At 43.2% G+C, this 19001-nt stretch overlaps 1 protein-coding gene across 1 annotated transcript in view; it reads left to right on the forward strand.

The window, feature by feature from the left end:
- Positions 1–584: 584 nt before the first annotated feature.
- LOC126248484 (spectrin beta chain, non-erythrocytic 1) overlaps positions 585–19001 on the forward strand; it is a 294125-nt gene continuing 275708 nt past the window's right edge. Inside the window, exon 1 of the mRNA XM_049949503.1 lies at positions 585–687. Coding sequence (XP_049805460.1) covers positions 600–687 — 88 coding nt within the window. The 5' untranslated portion in view covers positions 585–599. The remainder of the gene's footprint in view (positions 688–19001) is intronic.

Raw genomic sequence — 19001 nt, forward strand, 5'->3', positions numbered from 1 at the left:
GTTGCTTGAAGGAAGAATCCTTTCCGAAAACACATTTCTAGGTACGAAGTTGTCATTACAGTTTTCGTTTTATTTCAGTTAATACTCTATCTCCCTTACCGAATAATTCGGCAGAGCATTGGTACATAGTTGCAATAGTATAAATACGTCAGTACACAAATTCGACGTCGTGTTCTTCGAGCACTATGTGCCCGCTTTCCGAGTCAGTTTTTCTGACTGATACGGGTATGAGAGAGGCTTTCCCGGCTCCACGTTACTCATTCAGGAATAGTTGAAAAGCAATTTGTGACGGCAGCTCTGGCGCTGCCGAAAGGGGAGTCAACATAGCCGAGGCGTTCCGGAGTTTGTCGAGCCTTATGTAAGGCTGGACCGGCAGCGGATTGCTACGGCCCACACTCCGCAAGTGCTGCCGCGGCTGGCACGGTCGCGACTGTGCCAGCGACGGCTATGTACGGGTTCGGTCTGCCGCTCGGCGTACGTGTGAAACGTACCTCATTGCTTATCAGTAGATAAGATAGGCCTTAGTAAGCAAGCGCCTCTCCGGTGTCACTCGCTAAGTGGGCAGCGTGCAGTCTGCTGGTGGCTGCGGGAGCGCAGCGATGGACACCTTACCGAGGACGAGGCGGGTCTCCAGCTACAGGGAGGAGCAGGAGGCAGTCATTCGCGCTGCTTCCATGCCTGTGCCTTGTAAGTTCTTAATGCTCTAGTCACTACGTGTCACGGTGCATGTCGTCTCCCAGATGATATCACCCATTCTTGTTGAACGAAGATATGATGCGAGGCTGGTACAAAGTGTGATACTATTCGCAAGCACGTAATTTTTGACTCCAGCAGTCCTCTCCTGAACTGCGACTTTTGCGCCTTATTGTTTAATGTTGACGTAATTTATCGGACGGTTACAATGGCGCAGTTATCTCTAGTGGTGCGCCGCATTGAGCTTGCCTGAAAAAGGTCACATTGCAGAAAAGTAAAATTTATTGCCGTTTCATCTTGTGACTACGCCTTCCCTCGATTTATGTGGGACAACCGTGGTACTTTCGCTCGAAGGACTCCTAGTTCCTATCTCGTGTCGCTCAGAAGTGTCTAATCTCGCTTGCGGCAGATAAGTTGCATGCTACCAGCTTGATGTAATTTCACGTGATCCTGGTATCTGTTTTATCTTGAGATCGAGAGAGTTGTCTGAGATCGACAGCTCAATCTGCTTTGAGGTTGTAATGAAATTGAACTCACTTTCTCTGTAGAGTATGAAAAAGAAAATAATGCGCTCAGAGAGATTCGAAATATGCTATTCGTTGTTGCAGCCTTTAGTCGTTCTGTGCTATCGACTTCAGGCGTTCAGGGACAACGCCCACAAAGAGATAAGGACAACGGTCGTGAGAGATTCGTTGGGGAAAGTTCACCCTAGTGGTAGCAAATTTGTCTTTCAGTATTTCAACCACTGTTCATAGTGTTCGGCTTACAGTTAACCAGCTGAAACTGTTAGTGTGGCCTTGCACTTTTACAGTTGCAGGGATGGACGTTGTTGACCTCGTATTACTTCATATTAGATAATATTTGCTCGTTTATTACGCACTCTTCTCCTGTCCTTTTTCGCCACTGCAGTGCAGCTTGCAGGCGCTTCCTATCTACTATACATGCTGTTATGTATCGTCTTCATCGGCGGTATACGGTTAAAGACTTCGCCAATTGCATTCTGAAACCTTGTCTTACACCTCGAGTTAGTGATGGTCCAAAAATATTTCGAATGGTGTAGTATGCTTTTTTGCTGTATCAGCTACTAATATGCATATATTAACAGCTTTTCTAATCGTTGAACAGTAAATATATGTTGTTTAAACAGCATTCGTTACAGTCAAGCAGAGGAAATGAAAGTTTTGGGGTATGGGAGCATCAGAACTGCCCACAGACGGAAAAAAAGGTTTTCAAACTTTCTAACGAATGAGTTTTGCTTGAAAATACTGTCTACAGCAGCGTCTTTCGAAACAGTGCTGTGAATTAATTTTAGAAGGATATAGAAAGATACCGCTCATGGCTTTTCTTAGGGCACCATTTGATCATTCACCTGGAGTGTATTTAAGAAAACCCTAAAAAGCAGTCAGTAGGAGCTTCAAAAATGAGGCCAACCTATTCTAATACAACCTGCAAACATTTTTACTTCTGCGAATCACGAACAAATTAGTACTCGGAGGTATATAATTATCTTTCTGTAGGAGGGAGTAGGGGGGAATACAAGGGGAGATAAAGCGAGTTTTCGGGAGTAACGTATCTTATTCGTGGCGGTAGCATCATGATACAAATCCACCAAAAAATTGACTAATAAGTGACTGACTTTCCATGACAATGGAAGCGTGGTGTCACCATAAACAAAACAGCCTGTGTGTGACGGAGAGTACAAAGTTATTTTAATCTGATTTTTGACATTTCTCTAAGGGTATTCTGCAAACTTGCAACACAAATTCATTGAAATATTCGTTTCAGAAGTCTAATGGACACGGTAAAACTAATTTATAATCTTACACAGATTCCCAAATATCAGGGATACGATTTAGGTACTTACCGTATCCTAGCCACTAAGGACCAATGCCTAACTCTTCTTGTGGTAAGCAGTTCACACCAAAAAATATCCTGTCGAAGAAATATGTGTGTCAGCGCAAGAGTATAAAGATCGACGAACTAAAAGAAAAATGTACCTGCAGTTTTGAAGTTACGTGTAAGTCTATGTATATCGTTTTATCTATTGTGCTGTAAACTATTTAGTTTATAGTAGATAAATCTATATACTCACACACTTACACGTACATAAAAATAGTGTGTATCATCGCTAGTACTGCATTCGAGAAAACATCGTGGCTAAAGTAACATTTGGCAAAAAATATACCGTCAGTCACCACCAAACTTTGAAGATCTATTGGCACATTACCGAGCAAGAGGACACAGTCGTTAAGGCACTAAACTCATTCGGGAGGGGAAGGGTCCAGTCCCTGCTCGATCACACAGATTAAAGTTTCTGCGGTTTCCATAATTAAAATGAATGCTGGGATAGTGTCCTTGAAAAGGACATGTCCGATTTTGTTCCTCGTCCTTATCCTATCCGCGCTTGTGTACATAGTCTAATGATGTCATCAAGCGAGGCTTAGCAGTAATTTGCTTCCTTTTTAATTTGTACAGCACTCGCTGTCCTAGGCATGTTAGAGATTTCGAACGACCTCCGTATATAAAACTACTTATTTTAGTGTCTTTGCAATTCCATTAAAAATTAGCATATGTCGTAATCATGTATACGGTTCTAAACATCGCGCCCCGTACCAGATATGAACCGTGTGATATGGATGACGTTTGCCTGCAACTGTTTCAGTACTAACGCTCATTGTATATTGTATCATCGGATACAGTTTCTAACTTCATTTCAAAGTCGCATTTTTTATTTAATTTATTTTTTTGCTATTTCAATCCTCAACTCACAAAAATAATGTAACGTTATGTCGTTAGAAACGTATTGGTGGTTTGTGATGTTTAACCGTTAACCCCATGGCCGAAGAACTTTACCACTGTAAAGGATTCTAATCATCATGGCCCTTTTATAATTCTATGCTACCAGCTACTTTTCTATGCAAATGTGACAATTTTTAGTACTGTAACAAAGTATTAAATGACACTGGAAGGAATGAAACGTATATGTTCAGTATTACGTATTTTGTTTGTCTTCGAAAGTGTAATTTTAAGTAACAAATTAGGTCCAACTACATATTCTGGATTTATTTTATGTAGAGTCTAAACACATCTTCGTCTCGTCTTTCTCCTGAAATCACTGGCTTTGCACATCACTGTATCACCCGTTGGGAAACGCGTATATCGTATTCTTTCAACATCAGTCTGAAACCCTGCTGGGAAGAAGTGCATCGAAATGAACGTAGGTTGAAATAAAACTTTTAGTTGGAAACAGCTGACACAAATTGTAATTTATGTAGGTGTAGTTTGTGTGGGAGTAGTGCGAATCAGAATCTGCGCTGGCTGTAACCGAACACTGGGCGGCTCATCACACGCCCGTTGAGTCAGCCGCGTTGCTGCACGGGCCATGACCGGCTTACGTCAAGCATAATTTCCGTCCTGACTTCCCGTCTGCAACCCATTTAGCCTTTGCTAATTAGCCAATGAATCTGCAAATAACAGACAGACTTTTCTTTGTGAGACAATTGGCCTGATTGTTCCAGAAGTCCCTTGCAAAACGATGTTATTAAGCATTCAAACAATAGCTTAACGCTCGGGTGATAAAGACTCAGTGTTAAGCGATTTAGACTTCGTTACTCCTTCCTCAGACGTTGACAACATGTTTAATAAACACGTCGCTCACTGCGTTATTGCTAGTTCATTGTTAGACAGGTTCCGAAAGTGCAAGGTACCATGAGGGAGCGTGTGATTTGTAGCACTTTTTGAGGGCTGTTAGCAATTCCCGCATAGGATTGGTTACAGTGTAGTAAGTACATTGCAGACCTACAAGGCCTTGTAACAAAGGAAATGAATACCTTCGTAATTAGGCTCAGCGAAACAGACAGGAAACTATTAAAAAGGATCGTTAGTTCTTATAACAATATCACAGCCAAGAAAGTGAACTTTGAACCATGTGCGCGTCTACAGACACTGGACCAACGGATACAGCCTATTGGGATCTCTAATAAAAAAAAAATTGTGGTACAGCTGCGCATTGCTCAACCTCACGTAAAGTACTTGGCAGGGAAAAGGTGATTTCATTGGGGCAAGGAGCATAAAATCCAAATAAAAACATGTGATGTTTTCACTGTCCTCTACTGCAGGACGTGTTTACGATTAAAGAGAAGCATAAAATCAGATTATCTTCTTTCGGCTTTTAAGGTGCGCATATGATGGTTTTGAGACGGTTCTATCGCTACACAGAGAAGAAATAACTCTTCGTAGTAACGTCTATTACAACGTTGTAGGTGATAATTTTCATTAAAAGGCGCAGGTATTGTCTCCAGCAGGAAATTACATTTCAAAAGGTGCTGAATACCCCGTTTACGAAGTTGAGAATGTCAACAGGTGTGATAAGCACGAAAAATAAACAATACATCTTTCCTGGCTTTTATGTTCGCCACATTTTAATATGGCGTCATGGTAATGTGGAATCAGAAACTATTATGGGTACCTTACCCTTCTGCCTGCTGCTGGTGGCCGAGCGGTTCTAGGCCCTTCAGTCTGGAACAGCGCGACCGCTACGGTCGCAGGTTCGAATCCTGCCTCGGGCATGGATGTGTGTGATGTCCTTAGGTTAGTTAGGTTTAAGTAGTTCTAAGTTCTAGGGGACTGATGACCTGAGATGTTGAGTCCCATAGTGCTCAGCGCCATTTTTGAACCGTTGACCTTCTCCAGCACGCCACTCGAGTACTAGAGCAATTAGTGAGAGAAGAATGGTATCAAAATCCGTTGATCTCTATTCATAATTTATTTACATCTATCCCGAGGAGGTGTCAGGTTGTTCTGGATGTCGTAAGTGGCTCTGTATCGAATTAAGGTCCGACATAACAATTACTGAACGTAGGGCAGCGCCACACCCATCACAGGCGCAGTTGTTGCCCAGACGGTGCGCTGCACGCAAGTCATGAAAGTAGCGCTTATGAAAGATTATTCCTGTTATTTTAACCAGCGCATGGATAGCATTATCACAGTAAATTGAACTTGAATAAAACCGCAAACTGATTTATTCACACGACCGGTTTCGCTGCGTTAAAACAGCATCTCCAAATGATACTACAAAGAAAGGAAACCATCCTTGTAATCTATATATACTTAAAAAATTAAGGACAGCCAATAATAACAAACCTAAATAGAAAGTACCTACAGTAGTGTGACATAGATTAGCACACGGAGACGTCCCCATCGTTCGTAGTCACAGAATCCACCCCCATGAAGAATGGAAGTAGTCAACAAATAACCGGCAGAGCATTGGGGCGAATAGTGCAAGGAATGAGGCACTATAGCAAAAAGAACCATGGTTAATGTAATAAATATGATTAAAAGTATTACAAGAAGCGTAAAGTAAGATACTGTCATAGAACGTCTGTCTGAGAATAGATGCATATGTAGGCCCAATAGCCAAATTAACTTCTTACGTCCCGATTTTTAGTCTTGCATAACGTTTTCCTTCTGGAGGTTTTTATCTTTGTAGTAATGGGGTTAGTGGATTACGTTTCTTACACAGACGCTCTACTGGTGTATCTTATTTTATGCGTGTTGCATTACATTTTAATCATATTTATTACATTAACTACGGTTCTTTCTGCTGTAGTGCCTCATCCCCTGCACTATTTTTCGTATTGGATGGATGGCTCTGAGCACTATGGGACTCAACTGCTGAGGTCATTAGTCCCCTAGAACTTAGAACTAGCTAAACCTAACTAACCTAAGGACATCACAAACATCCATGCCCGAGGCAGGATTCGAACCTGCGACCGTAGCGGTCTTGCGGTTCCGGACTGCAGCGCCTTTAACCGCACAGCCACTTCGGCCGGCATTCTTCGTATTGCTCTGCCAGTTATTTGCTGACTACTTCTCCTCTTCATATGGTTGAATCGTGTGACTACAAACTTTGGGAGCGTCTTCGTGCGCTAATCTATGTGACATTGCTGTAAGTACTTTACATTTAGGTTTACTTTTATTGGGAGTCCTTAATTTTTTAATTATATATCTTGCAAGGATGCTGTCCTTCCTGAAGATGATGCTTTGACGCAGGGAAAGCGGTCGTATGAATAAGTCTTCAATTAACAGTTGTTCGGGGTTTTATTCACGTCCAATTTACCATGAATTTCAACGGCTTTAGCCCGCCCTTGTTACAAAGTTGTGTACTGTAATAACGTTGAGCGCTGGTTTCACAAGGAAAGGAGAAACTATGTATGTGTGGTTTAGCCTTATCCGTCATTTAAATGTTGGTTTCGTCTGTCTTATTTATCGGCATTCATTCCGTGATTTTGATTTCTTTCGCATCCAATTTTAGTTTTAATACTAACGTGGTCTGAAGCCAGGCGATACGAGGCTAAAAGAGAAACAGAGAGAGGCGCTGGTGGGTGGGTGTGCGCTAACTTAGCTTGCACGACGTGTCCTTGGAAGAGCGAGCCCGTTGGCAGTTACTCCTGGGGAAAATCGGCTCGTCCGCAGTTTCTCTGCCATAGTTACGAAGAAAGTCTACGGCACGCCTTAAGTTTGCGTACTAGGCATCACAAGACAAAATAAAGTTTTTTCTTTGTGAAACTGTATTTTGCGGGTAATTGTTATAACAAAACTTCATTGGAGCAGTCAGGAGATTTTAACGGAGGAGTTTAAGACATCAGTTGCTAAAACTTAACTCGTGTTTAGTAAATCACATATCGTATGCGCAGTTTGTCTTCTGTTCTCCTTGTCCACTAACCTTAGCATGCTTTTTCAGTTTTTGGAGGCTGACTGTAAGCTGTGAGCGTTTCTTGTAGGAGTCTACGTTTGTAATCTTCAAGCCACCTCGTAGCGTGTGGTGGAAGGTCCATCGTACGCCACTACATCCCACCCCCCCCTCCACCTGGCACGCCGATCCGTTCAATTAAAGAAGGGTGAGCTGCAAGCGTGGCTGCGGCAAGCCACGGTATAAGCTCGAATTACTCAGTCATTTCTTGAGATACTCGAATTAGTCGTATTTTATCATCGCGTTTTCCACTTTCATCGCTAATGTGGCACCTTATTTTAATTCGTTTGGATTTGCTGGATGCATTTATAAGGTAATCGTTTTCCAGTAATTGTAATCTCTGTGTTGTTGGGAGCGGTACGTTACATTTGAACGTGTTTTGCCGCGATGGATTAATGAATCGTGTGAGGACAGTGGATGTGTGTTTACCGGCGCAGCCGCAGAATGCCGGGGTTCCCAGAAAGTGCGTGCAGGTTGGCGGGCGCGCCGAGCGAGTGAACCCATTCACCTTGGCCGAGTCTGGGGCCTGCCTTGGGTACTGCCGGCCGCGGAGCGCCGTGCTTTTGCATTCTGTGCGCTCGGCCGCCTTCACAGCAAAAAGGCTCTGCCGCTGTCGTCAGCGGAAATGCTTCTCGCGAATCCCCAAGCTCGAAAGATGTTCCGTCCGGTGTTTCCGCGTGTGCAGGGAACCTGGCTTCCAGGGATGTTTCTCTTTAGAATTATTTATGAGATAACATACCGAAGCTGACCCTCTTGTCATTGTTTGCCCACTGTGCATGCCAGCGACTCTCGTAAGTATATCTGATCAGAATGAGGCGTCGCCGAAGTGAAAGCTACAGCTGTAGCACCGGCCTGGAAGCCGCGCCCAGGTACTAGCTGCCTGCCGTTGGAATTCTCGGCTGCTGTGCCACCGTTTCAGATGTGTACTGTACCTTTATACGGCGTGACACGGCAAGCTACTGCCAAGTTTTCTGGACGTACTCCTTCCTGTAAGCAGTATTTTCTGGCAGGAATTCTGCCATCTCCAATTATTTACTGTCCACATGTGCAAGACGTTTTAATCATGTAGCTTGCCGGCTCAACTACACTGATGGGGAAAAAATTGCAACACTAAAAAATAATTAACTTAGAAAAATTTATTCCTGAAATTTCAATACTCTAAGTAACATATGTAAGTGATTAACGTTGCACGATCAAAGGTTAATGTAAGCGGGAGAAAAGCCACTGCGAATGTGAAATGTTGGTACATTAGTAACCGCTGTAACCGTCAGAATGTTGAATGCAAGTATGCAACAAGCATGTATTGTGTTTTACAGGCGTCGGATGTCAGTTTGTGGGATAGAGTTCCATGCCTGTTGCACTAGGTTGGTCAATAGAGGAACGGTTAATGCAATTTGTGAATGACATTGGAGTGTTCTATCGATGATGTCCCATATGCTCTCGACTGGAGACATATCTGGTGATAGAACAGACCAAGGCAACATGTCGACACTCTGTAGAGCATGTTGGGTTATAACAGACGTATGTGGATGAGCGTTATCCAGTTGGAAAACACCCACAGGAGTGATGTTCATGAACGGCAGCCCAATAGTTCGATCACTAGATTGATGTGCAGATTTGCAGTCATGGTGCTTGGGATAACCACGAGAGTGCTCCCGCTATGATACGAAATCGCACCCCATACCATAACTCCAGGGGTAGGTACAGTGTGTCCAGCATGCAAAAAGGTTGGTTGGAGGCCCTCAACTGGCGTTTCCTACCTACACGGCCATCACTGGCACAGAGGCAGAACCAACTTTCATCAGAAAACATAACAGACCTCCACCCTGTCCTCCTACTAGCTCTTGTCAAACACCACTGAAGTCGTAAACTGAGGTGGTTTGGGGTTAATGGAATGCACACACAGGGCGTCTGGCCATGTGGCCGTCCGGAGACAGAGCTTCTTGCGCCCATATAATATTCTCTTGACCACCGCTGCCAGAAATCATGTTCAGTGGCTACATTACTGCCAAGTCTTTCTGCAGTATCGCGGAAGGAACATTAAGCTTCTCGCAGCCCTGTTACACGACCTCACTCAAAACTCAGATGTTGATAATGGCGTCTTTGTCGTCTTAAAGGCATTCTTCACTTTCATCAACTCACCACGTCCAGTCTCAAAGGTAACTAACGCTCACGACTGTTACAACGTGTATTTAAAGCAAACTTGATTTGGGTCCTTGTAGTGGCGCTACTAGCGCCATTCCTTATGACTGGCGCGAAATTTGAATATACATCTTTCAGATGTAGAAACACGCCTACTAACTTTCGTTTATGTCGCACAGCTCCTTGGTGTTGCGGTTCTTTTTTTCCGTCAGTGTAGAAGGCAGGTGTCCTGAATCCTTGAAGTGCTTTTCTGTAATACCGTGAATCTGTTTCCTCAAACGGTTATATGCGCAGCTTATTCGCAGGTATACTAACGTATTATGCATGTACTATAGAAGCAAATTAAGGTAAATTAGAGCATATACAGGTTTTGAGAGGGCAAAACACTTTTTCCACGCACAATCTGTGGATGTACGCCTAACACGAATACGGAAAATGATACTAGTGTCAAGTTCACATAGCATTTTTTTAGTATTATTATGAATTATGCGGAGCTTATTGAGTAAAAATTGGAGATTGTCTCATAGGTCATTGGTTTGTACGCTAAATAGTGTAGCTCTACGCATTCGGAACCCTTGGGATACACGGAGTATCCTTAGAGCGTGAAAAGCACGCCACTTGAAGTGATCGGTTTATCTTCAAGGTTTTCAGAGCTAGATAAAGTTGGGCACCTTTTCATTACATAAAGTAAATCTCATAGTGTAAACAAGTGATTCCAAGATTCCTTAGATACACTCGAAAAATATTCTAGAAGAATATAACTTTCAGGTACAGATGATATTCAGATATGTGGATGTTATCTCCCCCATTCCCCCTTCCCCTCAAGAAACAAATTACTAATTCCACAGAAACTATGAGCTATGAGAGAGCCTCAGGACGAAAGAGTTATTTACGTTACCATAGAATATTATAAAATCGTATTGAGTGATGTGTGTAAGATGCTCTTTTCCCCGAGGAAATTCTTGCAAAAACATCAGTTCTTTCCCTATGGACAACGTGATTATAACTTCGATTAAAATTATGGAACAACAGCAAAGTCTATCACATGAATCAGAGCACTAGCTGCGGCCCCCTAGCTAGTACGTAGTACCCACGCGGGCGTTACAAATGAATTTGAGTCAAGTTCCCATCTGTACCTGGCTAAATTCAACAAACTTGAAACATTTTATCGAAGACTCTAAAAGCATTTTTTATGCTGCTGTGACCTCGAGGTCTCACAGAGACATAATGTCAGTTACTTGAAGTTATTATAGGAGAACGATGGAAAACAGAAATCAGGAAGCCTAAGAGCGATTTCCATTCTGCTCTCGCGAATATCAATTCAGTGTATTAAATCACAGAATTATTTCACTGAGTGTGTTAGTAAATGCACAATAGGCAGTAGTGAGAGAACGAGAAAAATGTTCGTCGTACTGAGAACAGTGGTGTTGGTAAGAAATAACAATGCTCTGCCGGCCGGTGTGGCCGAGCGGTTCTAGGCGCTTGAGTCTGGAACCGCGCGACCTCCTACGGTCGCAGGTTCGAATCCTGCCTCGGGAATGGATGTGTGTGATGTCCTTAGGTTAGTTAGGTTTAAGTAGTTCTAAGTTCTAGGGGACTGATGACCTCCGATGTTAAGTCTCATAGTGCTCAGAGCCATTTTTTGAACAGTGCTCTATCTGGATTGCACATCTTTCTATTCAGTAAATAGTATCATCGAAATTAGTGAGTTTGATATAAGACGAAACAAATGCGAAACAATAAGAAAATCAAGAAGGTGGAAGAGTGTTCTCACATTATAGAGGATTTCTATAGATCCAAATCATCAAGAACCAGTCAAAGAATTAATATTTAAAAAAACTTCTGAACTTAAATCTGTCAGCGTCTCAGCGGGGCTATTTGTGTATGAGGAATAATAAATGGCCTGAAAAATCATTTTAAATAGGCGAATACATTTATACAATTAGTGAAGTACGTCGACACGTTAAAAAATTAGCAATTAGCTGCCAGTAAAATAATTAACACTAAGGAATAAAAGCAAAGATTCATTAATGTTGATCAGTTACAGAAGACCCACAAAGGTTTAACGAGGAAAGATGATCCAATGATAAATTCATAACTCGCAAAACCGATATAGTATACGGCTGCCTAATTACAGTCATTCAACTGGTAGTTTTTCTTGTAGGCTTTCGTGGCGCTATTGATAAGACGGCGTTCCTGTTATCCAACCGGTTCGTCGTTATCATGTTTTGCACAATATTTCGACACCTACCATAATCGTCATCTTCAGATGCTGTTAACGATCATCACTGTTTCGATTTCAATGCCCGAAGTTGATGATTCGCGAAGTCCTCAAAACGGTATGCGAAACGTAGAATTGGTAAGCCACTGCTCACCCGGAAACTTCCGCAAACTCACATGTGATTTTTTTTAAAAAAAGAAAATGAGTGGCCGTTCTAAAATATTAACATGATTATTATATCCGTGCACTTTTTATGTCTATCAGGCTTAAAAGAACAAATTGCGATTTTAAAACGCACAAATAATGTAAAATTTATGCGGTCGCTTATTATTGAGAGACTACAGATGCTTTGTACATAGGCTAAATACGTTCCAGAAAAGAAAGCTAAGCAAATGAACTTCATTTTTGCGGTATTTTCAAACCAGATACCCAAAAGAGAAAGGTTTTATGCAAATACGTTTCTGAAGGCTGAAGGTGAATGTTTTTTCTTGGGAGTGTAACCGTTCGGCTCGATTGATTTATGCTGGATAACAGCGAAGTACACAGTTATGTTTCGTTATTTCCATGCCATAAGAACTTCATATAGTTCACTCAGATATTCCCCAATTGAGCACATCTGAGTACAGAGATGGTTTCTTAAAATTGTTGGTTGACAATTCTTGAGGACCTCATTATGACGAGGTTTTAAATGATGATCGTGCTATTCCTAAAAATTGCAGATTAAATGATAGGCCCTCCCCCGCCTTACCCCCACCTCCCACTTCCAGGGGAATCTTTCGTAAGTACGTGCGTGGCGAGCATGGAGCTCCAAGCTATTGCAGCACCTACTTCCTTTTTTGTGCCGCAATCTCTGATTTCCGGCTATTCTTACTTCTCTTACTCTTCACCCTGTGGTGTGGCAGTCTTCGATGTTGGACCGGATTTATCTCTAGGTTCTACTTTCTTCGTTTACACTGTCATCTGTTTACTTTACATCACTTTTCGGCTGAAGTAATTTTTGGTTCCTCTTTGGGTTTGACATTTTCAAGAACTTTTTTGTAATGTGGACCGACTGAGTAGAGCCTCTTAAACAGCGCCTACTGCCTACAGCGCTGAAGATCCTCTGCTCACAGTAACTGCTTAGCCCCATGTATGCGATAAAAAGGCAACACGGTAGTCTAAGTAGCATGGTGGGGTATGTACCCTTTCGGTAAAGTCCCCTGACAACACAGGGATTACACTTCTGTTTTCTAAGATACTAACCCCCTACTCATGCCAAGGAGTAGATGCCATCTTCTTAGGGCATCGAGACTCCCGGCACCGGCCGTTTTGTGGTGCGGCTGGATGGCACCCATGGGAAAAGCTCTTGATCGGCGTAGGTGGCATCAGGACGGAAGTTTAGCTCATGAAACTTATCAAATTAAATCATCGCAATGACCATACAGGTCTGGCTGTTTGGACAGATAGGTAGCGATATTTCAATGCTGACAGTTACAATCTAACAGGTTTCTCTACCCGGACTATACCATGGGAAGAGGCGCTTCAGACCGGAGCCGTGCTGCTGCGACGATCGCAGGTTCGAATCATGCCTGGGGCATGGATGTGTGTGATGTCCTTAGGCTAGTTAGGTTTAAGTAGTTCTAAGTTCTAGGGGGCTGATGACCTCAGATGTTAAGTATCATAGTGCTTAGAGCCATTTGAACCATTTCTGAAGAGGGATAAGCCAGGAGACTGGTAACGAGACAAGTTTTGAACACCTGTTGTATACTATGATATACTAGGACAAAAGGGGTTACTTTTACAGCAACGAATCCATTATTTTTCGTAGAACAAATAGAAGATAAATCTGAAATGTGTGTGTATTGATTAAAGCCTCCTCTGCTGTGCAATCTGAAGCATTTGAGACTTGTGGAAGAGTGGGTGACAGACCAGTGACTAATTCTCCTACAGAGAACTTACTGTACGGGCTAATCTAACACGGCGATACGTAAATTTTGTCCTACGGGTACAAAAACCAAAAGATAACTGAGTAGATACGGACGCTTCTATCTTAGCTTTTGAAGGACATGTGCTTCCGGAAAAAGTTGAAGCTACGGTGTGCACATGTGACGTGAAACCTTACGTCCCACCGTCCATGCAATGTTTTCGATGCTTACGTTTAGGACTCTTGTCATTCCGCAGCACCCAAAATGAGGAAACTGTGGGAGATCGTTTCATGAAGGTCATTCTTGCGAACAACCGCCTTCCTATGTAAACTGTGTGAAACACCATTCCCCACGTTCATCAGTTTGCCCGGTATTTAGCCGGCCGGAGTGGCCGTGCGGTTCTAGGCGCTGCAGTCTGGAGCCGAGCGACCGCTACGGTCGCAGGTTCGAATCCTGCCTCGGGCGTGGATGTGTGTGATGTCCTTAGGTTAGTTAGGTTTAATTAGTTCTAAGTTCTAGGCGACTGATGACCTCAGAAGTTAAGTCGCATAGTGCTAAGAGCCATTTTTGAGCCCGATATTTAAAAAAGAAAAGAAAATACAAGAATATCAAACAGTGGACTGTCTGTCATATCTTCAGGCAAGGAAAAAATATGAAAGCACGCACACAATCGACATGACGACCAATTATGCCAAAGTTGCGGCTAGCACCTCACCTACCTCAACTTTTCCAAAACCAGATCTATCACCCTCTATAAACCAAGAACATACAACCAAAACGAAAAATTATGTGCAAGCGATGTCGCCACCCCTCTTGAATCCGTCTTAAAGAGCCAGCAGGAACCTCCCAAAGGATACAGCAGGAGACCTACAGTGTGCAATTTATTCAGTCATCCAAGAATCGATTATGCATACCTACACAACCAGATCGAGAACAACGTTGTCTGCCAAAAGAATGCAGTATTTATATTGCAGAGTTAGTAGAAACCCATAGAGCATTTTAAACCATAATGACTTTACCGCGACAGAATTTCATTATACGCAGCGACTCCTGAGTGATTTGCAAACAATAGACAAATGCTATCCGAAACATCAATTGGTTTCTGCCATACATGACCAACTGTATGTCTTCCACAATACAGGGATATCCACGGTTTTTCTCTAAACAAAGTCGCTTGAGCATTCCAGGTAGTGAGCTGGCTGACAAGCTAGCCAGAGAAGCAAAGGGAATGGAAATACTCGAACTAGATGTTCCAAGTGCTGACTTAAGGACACACGTTCGACGCCACATTGTGAAGAAATGGGAAGACAAATGCCAAGATACAGGGTGGGGGCAAGTAAAAGTGGTCCGGACGAATGGATAGATTGGACGAGAATGTATGCGTATGATATCCCGTGACGCGCACACCACGCGTACGCCGGTTCAGAGCGCGTAGTGCGGGCTGTGTCAGTGTGAGTGAAACACTGCAAAGGGGATGATGCTACACACAGTGGAGCAGTGGGTATTCGTTGTAGAAAGCTACGTGGCAACAAGATCGTGGAAACGATGTGGTCAGTTCTTAGCTGAGATTTTATGGTGTCAAAGTGCCAGTAAAGATTGCCATGCAGCGCTTAGTCCGAAAATTGCGTCAGGCAATCTTTTTAGAACAAGTCACAATACATTCCAAAACGTGCCCACACGTCAGAAAATGTTGCTGCACTACACCAGAAAATGCTTCAGAGTCCTACCAAATCAACCCGATACGTGTCCTAAGATACCGGCATAACACGTCGATCACGTGGACGAATACTCCACCTGGACCTGCACGTGCATCCCTACCGTTGCCCGTTGTTCATGCATTAAAATCAACAGATGCTCCTTAGCGCCTACAGTTTTGTGAGTCGCTGTTCGCTGAGATAACAATGAATGGCTTGGACATGGATCTATTTATGTCTGTGGTGAAGCCTGGTTTCACCCGAGTGGTTATGTTAACTCTCAGAATCACAGGTTCTGGGTAGCGGAGAATCCGCATAACTTCTGCAGAACACTAGTGCATGAAGAGAAGGTTGGGTTTTGGTGTGCAGTGTCTGCACACCGCATTATTGGTCCCATTTTCTTTCGTCACCTGCTGACTTCGTCGCGTTACACTGCCAACATTTAGAAACCATTTGTGGCAACATTAACGGAGGAGGCAAGGACTTATATTGACTTCCAACATAATGGAACAAGTGCCCATACAGTCGGCCGAACCTTAGAGCACATTTACACAATCTTCACGCCTGACAGAGTTGTTGGAGGAGGACAGTCTGGTCGCGGCCCTAGCTGGCCACCCAGGTCACCTGATCTGCCAGTGTGCGATTACTTTGTGTAGGGAGCCCTCAAGTCTAAGGTGTATCGCAAAAACTCTCACAGACTTCAAGAACCGCAGTGCAACATTTCGGATGAAATTGCAGCAATTCCAGCAGTCCAGCTTCGATCCGCCTTCCAGCAACTTGCTGACGAGGGCCCATACGTGCCAAGAGATGAATGGTGGTTACTTTCCGCATCTACTATAGTCAGGTTAGGACTGTATTTCCTTTCCTCTGCTGTGTTTCTTTGTACCCTGTAACTCTGGTCTCCTGGTCACTTCCGTTTGCCCTACGCTGCAGTACACACTCCAATAAACTACTGATCATCAAACCAAGAACTGGCAGACTTCGCTACTAAGCTCAAGAAGGGAAGGCATTGCCTTATGCCGTCTCAGAATTGGAAATGTCAAAATAACTTACAAATTTCTACTGCGACAAAAACAACCGCCGCGGTGCTTCTATGGAGAAATATTAAAGGTTCGTCACATCCTCGAAGATAGTGCGACTCCACAAAATCTGCGAAGTCAGATTTACCTAGGACACCACCTATCAGAGATTTTGGCGCATTGTGAAACAGTTACAAGCCATCTGCTACACGTCCTGCAAAGGAGGTAGATACTGCAACAAGATTCAACAGCTAACTACGTTAAATGTCTGCTTAGTATGAGGAGGGGGGGGGGGGGGGTCGTGGATGGGAGCGTGGGTCTATACCCGCCCATTTAGTCACGAGGCATCACATCTCAACCTGCCATGGACAACCAAAAACTGTTTATCTATCTCTGAACGTAAGATCTAACTACAAATAGTAGGTTGCCATTTAAACTTTTGCGCATTTTGGATAGTTGAATTTTAGTAGGCTAGTTACTCCTTCATGTACCTAGGACAAAACTATCATGTTTTATTATTCTTAAACAAAAAGGGGGACAAAAAAGAGTTCTTATCTGTTTGTTCGGACGTCAAAACAGGATCGGGGGATTAATAACAACGAAGTTGAGTCCCTTTAAATTTAAAATCTTCATCATTACATTAAGAACGCTAGTGATAACGGAGCAGGACTGCAGCAATTAAAACAAAATCTTATTTCAGGTATTGAGGTAGACTTCTGGCTGAACTTATTAGCTTTTAATTATATTCTTGAACACTATGCTACCTGTTGAGAATGCTGTGATTCTCACAGTGACACTCTATGCACGTAGTGTGAAACACAGAGCTACTTAGTAGTGCAACTGTAACACTTAGAATATTAAACGAAAGCAGAGCACTTACTATAGAAACGCAGTATACTTTTTTGGAAAAAGATAACATCCATATCCACCTTCGAAGAGAGAGTGTGAAATCTACATCTACATCTATACTCCGCAAGCCACCCAACGGTGTGTGGCGGAGGGCACTTTACGTGCCACTGTCATTACCTCCCTTTCTGTTCCAGTCGCGTATGGTTCGCGGGAAGAACGACTGTCTGAAAGCCTCCGTGCGCGCTCGAATCTCTCTAATTTTACATTCGTGATCTCCTCGGGAGGTATAAGTAGGGGGAAGCAATATATTCGATACCTCATCCAGAAACGCACCCTCTTGAAACCTGGCGAGCAAGCTACACCGCGATGCAGAGCGCCTCTCTTGCAGAGTCTGCCACTTGAGTTTATTAAACATCTCCGTAACGCTATCACGGTTACCAAATAACCCTGTGACGAAACGCGCCGCTCTTCTTTCGATCTTCTCTATCTCCTCCGTCAACCCGATCTGGTACAGATCCCACACTGATGAGCAATACTCAAGTATAGGTCGAACAAGTGTTTTGTAAGCCACCTCCTTTGTTGCTGGACTACATTTTCTAAGCACTCTTCCAATGAATCTCAACCTGGTACCCGCCTTACCAACAATTAATTTTATATGGTCATTCCACTTCAAATCGTTCCGCACGTATACTCCCAGATATTTTTCAGAAGTAACTGCTACCAGTGTTTGTTCCGCTATCATATAATCATACAATAAAGGATCCTTCTTTCTATGTATTCGCAATACCTTACATTTGTCTATGTTAAGGGACAGTTGCCACTCCCTGCACCAAGTGCCTATCCGCTGCAGATCTTCCTGCATTTCGCTACAATTTTCTAATGCTGCAACTTCTCTGTATACTACAGCATCATCCGCGAAAAGCCGCATGGAACTTCCGACACTATCTACTAGGTCATTTATATATATTGTGAAAAGCAATGGTCCCATAACACTCCCCTGTGGCACGCCAGTGGTTACTTTAACGTCTGTAGACGTCTCTCCATTGATAACAACATGCTGTGTTCTGTTTGCTAAAAACTCTTCAATCCAGCCACACAGCTGGTCTGATATTCCGTAGGCTCTTACTTTGTTTATCAGGCGACAGTGCGGAACTGTATCGAACGCCTTCCGGAAGTCAAGGAAAATAGCATCTACCTGGGAGCCTGTATCTAATATTTTCTGGGTCTCATGAACAAATAAAGCGAGTTGGGTCTCACACGATCGCTGTTTCCGGAATCCATGTTGATTCCTACATAGTAGATTCTGGGTTTCCAAAAACGACATGATACTCGAGCAAAAAACATGTTCTAAAATTCTACAACAGATCGACGTCAGAGATATAGGTCTATAGTTTTGCGCATCTGCTCGACGACCCTTCTTGAAGACTGGGACTACCTGTGCTCTTTTCCAATCATTTGGAACCCTCCGTTCCTCTAGAGACTTGCGGTACACGGCTGTTAGAAGGGGGGCAAGTTCTTTCGCGTACTCTGTGTAGAATCGAATTGGTATCCCGTCATGTCCAGTGGACTTTCCTCTGTTGAGTGATTCTAGTTGCTTTTCTATTCCTTGGACACTTATTTTGATGTCAGCCATTTTTTCGTTTGTGCGAGGATTTAGAGAAGGAACTGCAGTGCGGTCTTCCTCTGTTAAACAGCTTTGGGAAAAGGTGTTTAGTATTTCAGCTTTAC

The sequence above is a fragment of the Schistocerca nitens genome, chromosome 3, assembly GCF_023898315.1.
Source record: "Schistocerca nitens isolate TAMUIC-IGC-003100 chromosome 3, iqSchNite1.1, whole genome shotgun sequence".
Lineage (NCBI taxonomy): Eukaryota > Metazoa > Arthropoda > Insecta > Orthoptera > Acrididae > Schistocerca > Schistocerca nitens.